General features: G+C 40.5%; 1 protein-coding gene across 1 annotated transcript; it reads right to left on the bottom strand.

The window, feature by feature from the left end:
* Nucleotides 1-9395: 9395 nt before the first annotated feature.
* LOC123983125 (somatostatin receptor type 5) lies at nt 9396-10444 on the bottom strand. Its single transcript, XM_046069255.1, has one exon. It carries the CDS (start codon nt 10428-10430, stop codon nt 9396-9398), a length of 1035 nt encoding a protein of 344 aa, XP_045925211.1. The 5' UTR covers nt 10431-10444.
* Between the last annotated feature and the right edge of the window lie 4044 nt (nt 10445-14488).

Below are 14488 nucleotides of genomic sequence, written 5' to 3'. Positions count from 1 at the left end.
CAATGCAACATGTTCTGTATGTATTGTCAGAATCTTACAACTTTTTTTCTGGTAATATTACAAAATAGGTTGAAACAGTGACAGACTACAATTCCACCTTTTGACTATGGGCTACTTCTGCTCATTCATCTCAGTGTTCCCAGATTAGATCCATTAGGGAGAGGGCTGTAGTGCTGTCTAAGTACATTACTTGGCGGTGTTACATGTTGCATTAGAAAAATACCTGTCCAGGACTGGAACATCAACTATGTGGCAGCCAAGATACTAGCATATCAGAGTTTAGAGTAAAGTAAAAGTGAAAACATAAAAATGACAATATTAAGGCATGAACCTAACCACTGTGTTGCCTGTATGTTTTCTATAGTGAGCATCCAAACCATATTCTGTTAGATAGATTTACGAATAAATTAACAAGGCTGCTCGTTATTAGTCCTCTACTGGGATCACCTGGTGAGAATGTTGACTTTTTGCCTGGAAGCGTTAGCCTCTTTCTTGTTAGCATCATTATGTATGTAGACAGCATATTTTACAGAATTCTCGTTGTCGTCACTGGAAACACTAAAAAGTCAGCAGGGGACAGCATTTTTCAACCAACTGGGGAAGTTATGCTAGCTGTAGGCGGTGAAGCTAATGACAGTTTTCTTTTCAGTCGACAAAATCTACGGTCGTTAGCTTCGCTGTAAAATCAAAGACCAGTTGTCTCAAACGTTATTGCAAATTTTGAGTTGTAAAGTCACCGTGATTGTAAACTGCATATGTGCTGTGCTAGAATAGAAATCTGGATAGGTGCAGTAGGCTAAGGCTAACTAAGGCAGATGGCGCTTAGCAAGCAGTTAATTTCGACACCCAGCGTTTGGTAGCTTAATTTTATGGGGAAATTATGAGCGGTATCTAGTAAATAATATAATGATCTACAGAAAGACATCACAGTGAGGCCTCAACTTATTGAGAAGTGATCTCTGGGTAGTGTTACGCAAAAAAAGGAAGGAATAACAACAGAGGGAAAAAATGTAGGATCTCACAGATTACCACTATATTTACCATCCTGTATTATCCATATTTGTTGTACCTTCTGACAGCTGGGAAAAGAAAACTTGTTCAGGGTTCAGCAGCAGGTCATCTGTAACGAAATAGATATGTTTTCTGCAGCTATTTCAAACTGAAGAGCCCAGGGAGTCTTATGGGACAAAACTCTGTACCTTATCACTGTGAGAGTCGGCCCATCATTGGATCCCCATAGCACCTAAAAACAGCTCATTGATAAACCTTATTTGGTCGTATGTACTGCCCTTTGTATGACCCTTGGATAATTTCCAGTGGCAATCTAGATTATGTTGTTTCCTTCCTGAGAAGCACATTAATTGAGATGGATGGTTTAAGATACAGAATGAAGTGGAAAGATATGTTTTTAGATTATGTAAATAGAAAACAAAAACATCCACAGAGAGGAGGAGGAGGGAAAGTTTTGTTGTTCTGGAGTGCCCTTGAGCAAGACGCTGTATAGTACATGCTCTGACAAAGAGACACAACAAAAGGCATAATATTAAAAAGAAAATCTACTCAATCTGAATTACCTTGTTGAAACATTGATCTAGTCTTTGTGATAAATATTTATGTGCAGCAGCAGTAGCAGTGTCTGGGTGTACTTTTGAATTGACTAACTACAGTTATTTCTGCTGCTGAAAGGAGTGTAACCTAGTCAGAAAATAACCTTTAAAAGAGAACGCTCAGCTGCAGATTCATTAAGCCTTTGTCACACGAACCCAATTATATTTGTTTTATCAGATGTGGCTAAAAGAAGGTATTATGAACATGTAAAAAGCACACAAGAGTCCAAACCAATCTACTTGTTTTCACATTCGGGGGTGAAAACAAAAAAAAAAAGATTCGGATGCAGCTTTCATGTGGATACACAAATCCATTTTCTGGTCAATGAAATTTGTCCGCTGAAAGGCAGAAAGTGCTAGATGCAAATCACTGTGGGATGTAGGTCCCTGCTGCTGCCTTTTCCAAACATGACCATACCCAAAAACTGTCAATACAGTACCTCCATGCTCAATCATTATGGCTTACTTGACTGTGGCTATGCTTATATAATCTCAGAAGAGTGGAAGCAATCCAATTTAAATTCAAGATTCAAGTAATTATTTTCTCAGGATGAGTGGGACATTCACCTTATACATTGAATATATTGTTATTATTCATTTACTTTCAACTTTAGGCACAATCGTGGCTTTGAAAAGGACATGTTTAATCAAATATCCCCTTCATTGTTAACTTTAAATACAAATTTTGTATTTATCTTTCTATATGATCTACAACACTCTATATTCTCCTTGATGCTCATATCATGTCCATATTAAACACAAGGTTCACTAGCAAGGACCACACAATCAACAGGTATGATTAAATAATTTATTGATGATCGAAACAGAAGATTTGAAAGCGTGGGGAAGTTACGATAGGGAAATCAGCCGTAGCACCCGGGCATAACAGACCCCCTTATAACCCTATGCAGAGGAAGAAGAGGCAGGACAGAGAAAGGGGTGTAGTAGCAATGAAGCCATAAATGACTACTGTGGAAAAATTATTAAATGTGCATATATGAACCACAAAATCGCACAGAATATGTTTGCCTTGCAGCTTTCGGCACACTCTGCACATGTCGGCGTAAGATAGGTTAAGAGACAGGCGACAGGCTGCACACCTCCAGCTACTGTGTGCTGCTGGGGATTAGGGTGGGGTCTGCCCGGGGGTGCCAGGGGCCAAACCCTGCAAGGACACCACCCTGGTGTTGTTGGACTGAGGGCAGACTGAGGGGGAGAGTGACTCCCTATCGCATCTTGAGGTGCAAAGTGTTATTACAAGACAGGACAGGGCCGAGGATAGCTGGTTAGCATGCTAACTTCAGCACATACAATAGACTTCTTTGGCATAACGTCATTACTTTGATTTCTTCACATTCTGTTGATAACATTTTTGATAACATTTTTAAAATTTTTTTCATCCTAAATTTAAACATTAAACACTGTCAAAACAATACGTATTAAAGGAAACCTTACATCGTCAAAAACACAACACATGTATCAAAAAACAAGCAACTGTCACATTTAATAAAATTAAAGGCAAGAGGTTTTTTTTTTTCTCTGTCTGAACCTCAGAGGCAGATAACATCATCACGCACTCAGTTGCCTTCTGTTAGTACTGCAGATAATACGATTAATAGTAAATAATCTACATTAGTGAATCATAAACAAATTAGCGTATCATAAGACAGGGCTTTGGTATCTCTCCAGCTAATTACCAGGTTCACAAAACTTGTTTGACACATGGAGCAGGTGTGGCCCTGCAAGCATTGGGCCGATGTCAATGTAATTAAAATATTTACAATACAGTTTCATGGCAGAAAAAACATGAATGTGTGAATAAAACGTGTGCATTTTGGGGCCTTCCGAGAGCACAGCAAAGTGCTATTAATCCCTGGTTGGTGCTGTTTGCTGTCTGTCCCCTGGAATACTGCGACCCAGGTTCAGCAGAGTCTTGTTTTTGTCATTACACAAGTGCATTACATTTTGGCAAAATTGTCAGTACAGGAATGGAGGAGCAGGAGGAGATCGAAAAACAGACATGAGAGAGAAATAAAGGAATGCCCGACAATAAGTGGACTATGTAAATTGCCTAATTGACCTTTATTGATCTTTTCCTCTAATCATGTCATGGACAGATACACACATTCAAACACACAAACGCGCAAACACACTGACTCTCAGGGGTCCCATCAATATTCTTTACTGAGAAACCTCTCAGGCAGTTTGCATCTGGTCTTAATTACACAGAGAGGGTGAAGGTTGGATCAGTCAGAGTAAAGAGGACCAATGAAAATAACTGCTGTCTGCCAGTTCTTTAATTAGGACCAACACACACATACAGTGCACACACAAACACGCACACACCTAAGACCCTTTGATCAGCGTGACCTTTCAGACTGTGGCACAACCATACATTGTAAATCTGGTGTCATTCAGCACATACGATTGTATTGTGGTTAATTGATGTTTCGTTGAATCGTTTTAACAGTGCAGCGCTGTAGTTTTTGGCTGGTATTCACTGCTCTTGTCACCACAGCTGGTTGTTTTTAGAACATGTTAAAGCTCATTTGGTTTCGTGTTATGTGTTATGTGTTGAAAAACAAACAAACAAACAACTCAGTGTTTCATTTTTAGGCCTAACAGCTTCTTTGAAGCTCACATTCTCTACATATTCTCTCTACATTTTAAACTGTGATAATTTGTTGAAACATTAGTTATAGTTAACACAACCTGACTGAACCATCTCTAGCACTCAGTTGATGTAGGCCCCAAGTACACTGCACTTCTCAGAACCAGACCCTTTTAGGTGGCTTCCTTCCAGGAAGTTAGGAGCAGAAGCTTTTGGCATGTGGCCTGTTTTACTTTCATAGTAATCGGTTTATAGTTGAAGACAGCTTATTGGACAGGATGATGTAAATGAATAGCCTCCAGTCTGATGCCTTTGGAATCATTTTTCCAAAACATGCTCAATCAATCAACCAAATCAATTGATGTGTCTGTTAATGACCGTCAGTACAATAAATTTAAGGCTATTCCATTGGTTTAAATGAATATATCAGTGTGATTTTTTGGGGGGGGGGGGGTTTGTTAGATGTTTTCAACAAAAACACTAATCAGGTAAATCCAGGATGAAACTGTTGACACTGGTAATAACGATTAAGCAAAACGACATTTAAGTACAATAACAGTTGTGGACTTTGATCACTCAGTCTGCGTCCAGATTGAAGTGACAATGCTCAGTTTTCTGAGTGTTATTTTATGATTTTTTTTTAAGCTTTTAATATTCATGTCATTTGTAAAATGTTGAAATCCATTCATCGTCAACCGCTTATCCTGCGTACAGGGTCGCGGGGGGCTGGAGCCAATCCCAGCTGACATAGGGCAAAAGGTGGTGTACACCCTGGACAGGTCGCCAGTCCATCGCAGCGCCACACATAGACAAACAACCACTCACACCGAATGACAATTTAGGGACACCAATTAACCTAGTCCACATGTCTTTGGATGGTGGGAGGAAGCCAGAGCACCTGGAGAGAACCCACGCGGACAACATTCAAACTCCACACAGAAAGGCCGGGGTAACCAGGGTTTGAACCCACGACCTTCTTGCTGTGAACCACTGTACCACCGCACCGCCTGAATGTTGAAATATGGAGTTTAAAAATGTTTATTTCACTTTAATGGAGTCAAATCTGTGCAAATTGTTGAAACTGCACTTTGCTGTAAATGAACATTTTCATTTGGTGGAGTCTCATAAATAATCATTTTTAAAAAAGAATCAAAATAACTGCACCTCAAGGCTTTTTGGGGATGTGTGTTGTACCCCTCCCCCACCTGAACATTCACAGATGGATAACATGACCAAGGACTCGGTGACACCTTTTTACTCAGGCTTTACCTTTATATAGTCCCTTTTTTGAGGTGGTAACTGCAGGTTGTCAAAAATACAAAACCCACACAAACCAGGTAAGTGTGATTTATTTCAGGGCCATTTTGCACTTTATTTGATGTTTAACAAAAACAGATAGCTCACGGGACAGATTCAAACCCAGATTGACAGGCATGGTAAATTTTATATAAATATTTTTTTAAAAGGAGACCATGACCATGAGTATAATAACACTAATAATAACTCTAACAAAATGTAAATGCATATGTTCATTTATTAATCAATACCAGCACACATTCAGATGCTAGATAGATGTTGGAAGCCCATGAAAGTGTATTAAAACTTGAGATGACACCATAAGTCGTCCACCGCTTCAAACTAATAAGACTCTGTGGTATCACGTCAAAACTGTCTTAGTATGATATATATTTTAGCAGTGCAGTAAATTCAATTTGTGAGTGTTTTGTGCTTTTGGGCCGTCACTGAACTTGGCCTCCTCTTGCTGTCTGTCAGATTGTTCTTTGCCTTTGGCACTTGAGTGTCTTTAAAACGTTTGGAGATGTGGCAGGGGTTTATTAGCTCTTTTAAAAACATGCCGGCAGACACAAGTGGGTCTCAGCTAGCAGGCCTGACATTTACAGAGTCTTTCCGGTTCATAGGATACCCTCCTGGGAAAGTATTGAAGCAAACAGTCAAGAAGACACTCATGCATGACATCTTACAGAAGAAGACCATGGTGTTTTGGAAATCTCTGAATTCACCAGAGAATTTCACTATTGTCCCAACCTACTATTTTTAAATAGAGCTCTCATATACTTTTTTCATATGGTGACTGTCTATGGCAGTGATAGAAGAGATACTGAGATTCTTTGCTAAAGTAAAAATACCAATACAGTAAAATATGTACTATACCATATGTAAAATACTCTGCTACCAGTACGTCAAGTTAATTTTATTTATGTAGTCCAGTATCACAGTTTCCAATTGGGGCTTCACAATCTGTCCAGCAGATGATCCCCGCTGTCCTTGGACCCTCAATTCGGATGAGGAAAAACTCCCCACAAAAAAATCTATAAATAAAAATTTGAAGAAACCTCAAGAAGAGCAACAGAGGATCCCTTTCCCAGGACGGACAGATATACAATAGGTTTTGCGTGTACACAATAGACCAACATAGTAAAATTACAGTATGGACAATCAGCACATCAATAATAACAATAGTAAAAGTAAAGTGCTGCAGTCAGATTTTTGCTGAATAATTATCTTCAAAAAAAGTAGTTGTTTTGTTGAAAAATACGCCCCCTTCCCAGAATCACAAGATAAATCTGGGGGTGTTTGATGCACAAATCTGTATTCATTGTTTGGACTTTTCTCTACTATTCCCTTCTATGTGAGATGTTGGATAATTTGACCTCTTTGGACCTCACAGCGTTATTGTAATGAAAGCGTCTTACAAGTTTAGAGGGCAAATCACTCATCGGTGGTTATACTAATAACTGTTGGACATCTGAAAAGTGACAAGGGAACATAAGTAGACAAAGTTTTTTATAAGGCATTGCAAGGTGAAAAGGCTGGAAACTTCTGGTCAAGTAACACTACTCCGCTTTAAAAATACTTAGTTTGAAGTAAAAGTCTTTTGCTGAGGCTAATGTACAGAAGTATTAACAACAAATAATACATATAATTATGATGCAGAATTGTGTTGTTATAGTTATTGTATTATTAGATTATTAATTCCTTCATTAACATGTGAGGAGTGTGTTAAGGTTGTTGCCAGTCGAAGTGTAGCTGAAATATCTTACACACTGTCGGTCAGTTTAATCTATAGCAATGCATCATTATTATTGTGTATGTAAAATCTTAAAGTAACAAGCTGTCTAAATATTGTACTTTTTCTCTGACTGCTTGTTAAAAGTAGTAGAAGTACAAAGTAGCATAAAATAGAAATACTCTAAAGTACTAGTAGCTCAAAATTGTGCTCACTTGTTACTTTCCACTGCTGCCGTGACTTTGAGAGTGACAGAGTTGTCAGATATTGGTCTCATAGTGGTCATTTCCACCTCTGTTTATGAAGCTTATACACAATATGATTAATGAAAAACATTGCCTAGCACCAATGCAAGAAAACAAGACTATGTGACATGGGCTTGGTTTATTCCTTTGCACTCAAATATGCTAACAGAAATAAGAATACAACACAAGCAACTATATTTATGTACATTCAATATAACAATGGATCTGAGACATGCTCATGTATAGAGTTTATACATATGTGTGTGTGTGTGTGTGTGTGTGTGTGTGTGGTGTGCGTGTGAAGTCCCAGGCCCGTGTCTTGATTTACAGCCTCAATAAAACTCACGACACAACTGGCTTGTGTTTTTTTGTGTTGAGATATGGTGTAATTGGATTAAACTGACACATTTAAACATCAGATTTATGTTACTCACATGAACCATTTACTTATTTATATATATATTTACATCACTGATAACTGACAGCACATGTCTGTTCTGTTCTCCGCTTTAGACAAGGGTGTTTGCATATATGATGCTTGATCTTTCTTGGGTATGTTTATCCCTTATTTATATGGGTTTTTGCCCACTGTTATTTAAATCCAATCACGCAGAATGCATGTCATTTACACAGAGGAATGGGGTCTCAAAGTCAAAGCAACATCACAAAGAAGAATCTAACTGCTATTCCATGAAAATCATATCTTAGATTCCAGTGATTTTCAAGTTTTTTACGGAAATTGATGAAAGCCTTTCCATCAGACTGGATAACGTCAAAATGCATTTTGATCAAGTTAAACTCAAATGACTAAACTGGTGACATTTTAGAGTAACAAGGTTTTCACAGCCAAAATAAAAAAATCCATTTCAGAGCAATTTTGGAAGAGATTAAGGTACTCAGACAAGACAAGTGCTGGTATGTTTTTCACTCACTTCATAGGAATAGTAAATAGAGTAAATCCATGCGTTCACCTTGTACCTTTACCTCACTGTTCCTTTCCTAAAAAGTATCTCAGGTAAGTCAGGATAAAGCAGAATGCCACAGTAAGCCTGTGGCCCACATGGTTGACAACATGCATATGTACAGGTGCCAGCACATGGCCACCTAGGCACTGACACACACATCAGATGTCCTCTTACACTTATGAAAGCCACTAGGACATAATCCAGCTGTGGGAGTGGAGGAGCTTTCTGTGTGTGTCTTTGTGCTGCTGCTTGGCCACAGGCATGTGACCCATGTTATTCTGTTTACACTCCACCTGTCCACACTTCATCCCTCTTGTACCTCATTTCATTAGTTCTGGTGAAATGCCGTATAAAAAGAGGTGCGGTAGAGCAGGTCCTCTCAGTGGTCTGAATTATTAGAAGACAAATTATACTATAATATTATAAGTCTGAGTCAGACAGCGCAGGAGGTGGGCCTGCACTCTATCAAGATTGGGGATTTGTCACATAAAGAGAGTGTTTAGGAAAGTCAAATTGAATGATGCTGTTTGGTGAGCATTTTTCTTCCATTTTGCCTTTTCTTATTCTGTGAAACTCTTCCTGAAAGATCGGAAAGTACAAAGGCAACTTTCCCGCGGAGGAAATGGGGTAAACATTTCAGCTAGGCAGAAAGCTTCCCAGTCAGTACTCAGACAGTGGGTGATCAACGCAAGCGTGCAATTCAGACACTGATGACCAACATACGATCAGCTAGGACAAGAATATCTTAGAAAATGATGTACACGTCATGATTGGAGGCAAATAATAAGACATTCTGGGTTAAGTGGAGACAATACAAAACTAAATCTCAATTTGTCACATATCTACGAACCATCAATGAGTAAATACATTTAAAGAAGTTGAAAGGTAGCATGAAGGCATCATGTCATAAACGTCTTGAGTCTGTTTTTCATCTTCTCTTTATGCCAGAATGGTTATATCCCGCCCACCTGTGTCATTTAAGTCATACCGTTCAGTGTTGCACTGCATGCTGGGAGATGATTTGGCGGCAGAGCATAGGAGGGTACGGAAGTGCCTCCTGAAGGTGTCGGAGAGGCAGCCATAGAGGATGGGGTTAGCGCAGCTCCACGAGTATGACAGCAGGACCACAAACTCGAAGCCTCTGGCGAAGGTCAGGACCATGCCAGTTTGATACAGGGAGCAGAAGTTGAAGGTGTAAAATGGCAGCCAGCACATCCCAAACACTACCACTACTGCGACCACCATTTTGGTCACCTGCCGCTCCAGCCGGTGGCTCTCGTGGGCCGGGATCGTCGCTTGGAGCCGCTGGGACCTCAGGGTGAGCAGCAGCGCCATGTAGGAAGCCGTCATGACCATGAAGGGCAAAGCAAACCCCATGACGAAGGTGTAAGACAAGACGCCGAGCCACCAGGCATCCGAAACAAGATCTGGTATACACAGTCCGCGATCAGCTGAGAAGTGAAGCGCCATGGGAAGGATGGTGAGGAGCGAGAACAGCCAGAGGAATGCCGAAACAATCTTGGCACAGCGGGGAGTTCTCCATCGGGCGAACCGAAGCGGGTTGGCCAGTGCCATGTAGCGGTCGATACTCATCACCGTCAGACAGAAGACGCTGGTGAACTGGTTGATGCCGTCCAGCACCATGACCACTTTGCACGCCATGTCGCCAAACATCCAGTGATTCTGGAAGTTCTGGCTTGCTATGAAGGGAAGACCAACCATGAAAAGTCCGTCAGCCAGTGCCAGGTTGAAAATGTACACTGTTGTGGATGATGACATTTTGTCCAATTTCAAAATGGCAACAATGACGAGGGAGTTTCCAGCTAGTCCCAGGATGCAAACCACCAAGTAGAGAATGGCCATGGTGATGCCAAAGCCATCAATACTGTCCTCAAAGTAAAAGTGCTCATCCACAAAGGTCTTATTGATGTCTACATCTGACGAAAATGAGGAGTCCATTCTGCCGCAGCACATCAAATAATTGATCAAAAAAATGAGAATAAAAATACAAAGTTACTACCCCCAGGACTGCTGCAGCTCAGAGGGAGAAAATCTTTGCTTCTGTTTAAATTCTTCTGCAAGCAGTTAAAAAGTCACCTCTTGGCTCCCCGTGGTGGAAGTAAAACGTACTCAGAGGGAGAGGAGTAAACAACTCAGCCCAAAAACTTGAAAATCAAACACCGTTTTCAGGTTCAAGAACAGCCAGGCTTCAGCAACTCTTCAGCTCCCCCCATCCAATCGTTATCTTTTGGGAGAAAAAAACCCCCCAACAACCTGTCAGAGTTTATTCCTTTGTGGTGGAGAGAGCACGTTTCTCTCTGATACCAACGTGCACTTCTTCTCACACACACACACACACTCACACACACACACACACACACACACACACACACACTGACGTAAAACACACTCGGTGACGCACAGCAGTGTGGAAATGAACAGGAACGGCCGCTCGGACACTTGCCTGACCACTCTTTGTCCCTGGGATCCCTTTTATATCTCTTCCCCCCACAGTGTGCGAGGAGTATGTCTGCTACTGTGTGTGGGTGGGACACCCCCCCCAACCCCCCACCCCCTTGGTCATCAGTCTCCGGAGATTGTGATAAACTCCAGCTTGGCTCACACCCCTCCTCAGCGCTCCACCAGTTCTCTGCTGTAATGCTGTTTCCAAGGTAAACCCTGGCCCCATCTGTTACAATACTGTTGTTTTCATAACTTTTCTCTCCATTCTTTCTCCTCTCCCCTCTGCCTCTGTTTACTCCCCCCCCACACTTCACCATCCGTTTTGTCTCACCACACTCCACCCCTGTGCTCCTTCACAGTTCAGTGGGGGGTCATACAACTAAACCTAAACACACACACACACACACACACACACACACACACACAGATAATAACACAATCTTGTCGCTCGGGCCACCCACATCTACAGCTCAGACAGAGTAAATCTGCCGCCAGGAAAGAGAAGTCGCTGTCTGTTTTCTCAGAGGCTTTTGTTTTGTGACATTTGACATGGGATGCTGTTTTTGCTTCTTCGACTCCTTCCATCCTCCTCCGACCCTTATCTTGTTTTTCTATCTATCACAATACGAGGGGGTGAAAGAGGAAAAGCGAAAGGTGAAAAGGAGATGAGAGAGCTCAGAAAAGTTGTAAAAAAGGGGAAAGAGAGAGAGATGTGTTGATTGGAAGAGTAGAGGGGTGTTGGGGGGCGTTTAGCAAAGATTAAAGACCCTGGATGAGCAATGGCCTCCGTTCTGTTGCCACTCTGACACGCATAGCTGGAATACCCCGGGAGGATCCCCCCACAAAACCTCCAGCATGTTCCGCCACCCACCATCAACACTTCATTCAAGGCTCAATCAACACTAATCAATTCCTCCCATCTTTATCCTGTGATTTAGTCTAATTTCAGAGACACTTAGCACCTTATCTGAGAGCTCATTCATCAGATGCCACAGAATTCTTCAGAGATTTCTCAACATACCTTCACTCTGGATTTTCACTGGTTCCAATTACCTAGAAAAACATTTCTTTGTGGTCTAAACACCTGATTAGGTTGTGGCTTAACTTAACCCTGGAGACTAACACTTCTCCTACCTCTCTCCAACGTCCCCCCTTCCAAGAAAACATCACTGGAAACACTTTGTTTCATGGTGCTAAATTTGGAGACGTTTGACAGCTTCTTATTTCACGGGCAGTATTTCACTGCAGTGTTCAGACAGAAATGCTGGCATCCGTATCCACGTGCTGCACAACTGTCTCCAGCAAAAGGACCAGCCATGTGGAATCAGACGGCTGACATTTTTCACATTACCATACTCAAGGCTAAGAGCTACCTCATGATATAGAAAATAAGCTTTTAAAAAAGTACTCAGGTCTTATTTCTCTCCAAAAACTTTCCTTTCTCTCTTCTCCATCTTACGTGATCATTGTGGGGTCACAAGAAAATATTTTTAGTTCCACTGTCAGGCAGCTGTGGCTTTGAACTTTACTGTGCTGCTTTCTAGAGTTCCCTTGTTATAATGCTTAAGAAATGGAAGCTCATTCTTGTCTTGTAGAGATCAGATGCTATGAGAGATGACCATAGCCTACAAGAATCTACAGCCATGCTAGAAGGCTCTCTGAGGCTGTGTTTAGGTAAAATAGTGCTGTGAGCTAAATGTTAACATCACCATGCTCACACTGACAATGCTAAAAAGATTCTGTTTAGCAGGTATGATGTTTACTACGTTCGCCATCTTAGTTTTGCATGTTAGCATGCTAACAATTGCTAATTAGTACTTAGCACAAAGTAGAGGTGAGGGGAACGTCATTTGTTTTGCAAGTGATTGGTCAGTATAGGACACACTAAAATTTTAATCTGATGACGGCGCTACACAATTAGTCATTTCACGGCAAATCACCCACTAATTAACAAGATACATCATTCAAAACCAAATATAAGGGATCAACAAAGTCATTAAGATAAATAATGTATAGCTAATTTTACAGCATTACATCCAATAGTTGCCAAGACATTTCACTAAAAGACTAAAATATCAACCTCAAGATGGCAAAGTAAGAAAGGTCTGTGGAATTCATCCTTGAGGGACCATAAATGTTTATACAAAATGATGTGCTAGTTCATCTTGTAGCTGTCAGGGTTTTTTTTTACTGAATAGGTGAACAATTTGATTTCCTGGTGGCTGTAGAGGAAAAGTCAGAGGATCACCAAAGTCATTAGGAATTATCCTCAAGGGACCTTGAATATTTGTAGAAAATGTCCTTTTCTGAGTTGTCAAGATGTTTCACTCTGAATTCCTAATGTCAAACTCATAATGGCTCGAGAGGAAACATCAGGGGGTCTGCAACATCTTTGTGGTTCATCCCCTGGGGATCATGAATGTCTGTACCAAATTTCATGGCAAAATATTTCCATCCTGCCAGTGTGAATATAAAAGTCCCCAATGAAACCAGAGGCCATCTGTATGGAAGATATAATTTCCAGCAAACTGTGAATCAGAGAGTATTGTAGTTTTGATTGAATTGTTTCATAAGAGGGCATTTCAGTAAAAGATGTTACATATGGAATGGCATGCTGTAGTGAGGGAAAACCACAGAAGAAATCTGGAAGCGCCACATGTTTAATAATGTTGTTTATTTCAGTCTTTTTGTTTCCCAGCAACACTGGTTATAAATCCAGTCACTCACCAGTAACACAAATCTAGCTTCCTGCAATTGCAACACTGAAATGTAAAATATTTAAGGGAATGCTGGTGGAAAAATAATCCCAACTGCACTGCAACATCTGTGTTTCGTTAAGAAAACGGATAAAGCTGTCGTAACATAATCTAAATGCATCAGTGAGTGGATTTATTGTATCCAGGGTGGCATGTTAAGTGTTGTGTCCCCCAATGGTTTGTGAAACACTCTTAACAACCTTTAAACACTGTAAAAAAAAAAAAAAAAAAAAAGTTTGGAGGTACTGTACCACTATTAGCGTATTTTTCTTTTGTGGTGTATTCCTGTTATTATTATGCAAAACTGCACACATGCAGCGTGACGTCACGTTGGGATACTTCCAATGCAGGTGTTTTGAAGTCATATTTGCATAAAACAGCAGGGATCCAAAACATCAGAGGTAAACATCAGTATTTATTGCCAGTCCCTCAGAATCAAAGGGTAAGAGCTTCTTTATTGAGTCGCCATTTGGACAGATATTCAATAACCCTGCAACGACAGAAATCCATTGAAAAAAATGCTGAAAGACCAGTTCATCCTCTGAGAGATTAATTAATTTACAATAAATTCTTATTATAAATTCTTTATTTTGTTAATTGTTGCTGTGGTTTTAAGGACAAAGGTTGCATTGTGCCCTCCATACTTTATGAGAAACTGCAAATACTGTGCTTGAAGTTTCTGCTGTCCAATATCTCCATTCACTTCAACAATAAAGGAGATTTACTGGAGCAAAAACAGTATTGGTCAACTTTCCTTGGAACAAAATAAATAATAAGAAACTTTATTGCTATAGGGATCTACAATGGCAAAAA

Source organism: Micropterus dolomieu, linkage group LG14 (genome assembly GCF_021292245.1).
Source record: "Micropterus dolomieu isolate WLL.071019.BEF.003 ecotype Adirondacks linkage group LG14, ASM2129224v1, whole genome shotgun sequence".
NCBI lineage: Eukaryota > Metazoa > Chordata > Actinopteri > Centrarchiformes > Centrarchidae > Micropterus > Micropterus dolomieu.
This window is presented reverse-complemented; position numbering and strand designations above follow the sequence as displayed.

What these genes read in the sequence shown, in the direction of transcription:
- LOC123983125 (XM_046069255.1), bottom strand. Translation starts at nt 10,430, where the DNA reads ATGTGCTGCGGCAGAATGGACTCCTCATTTTCGTCAGATGTAGACATC.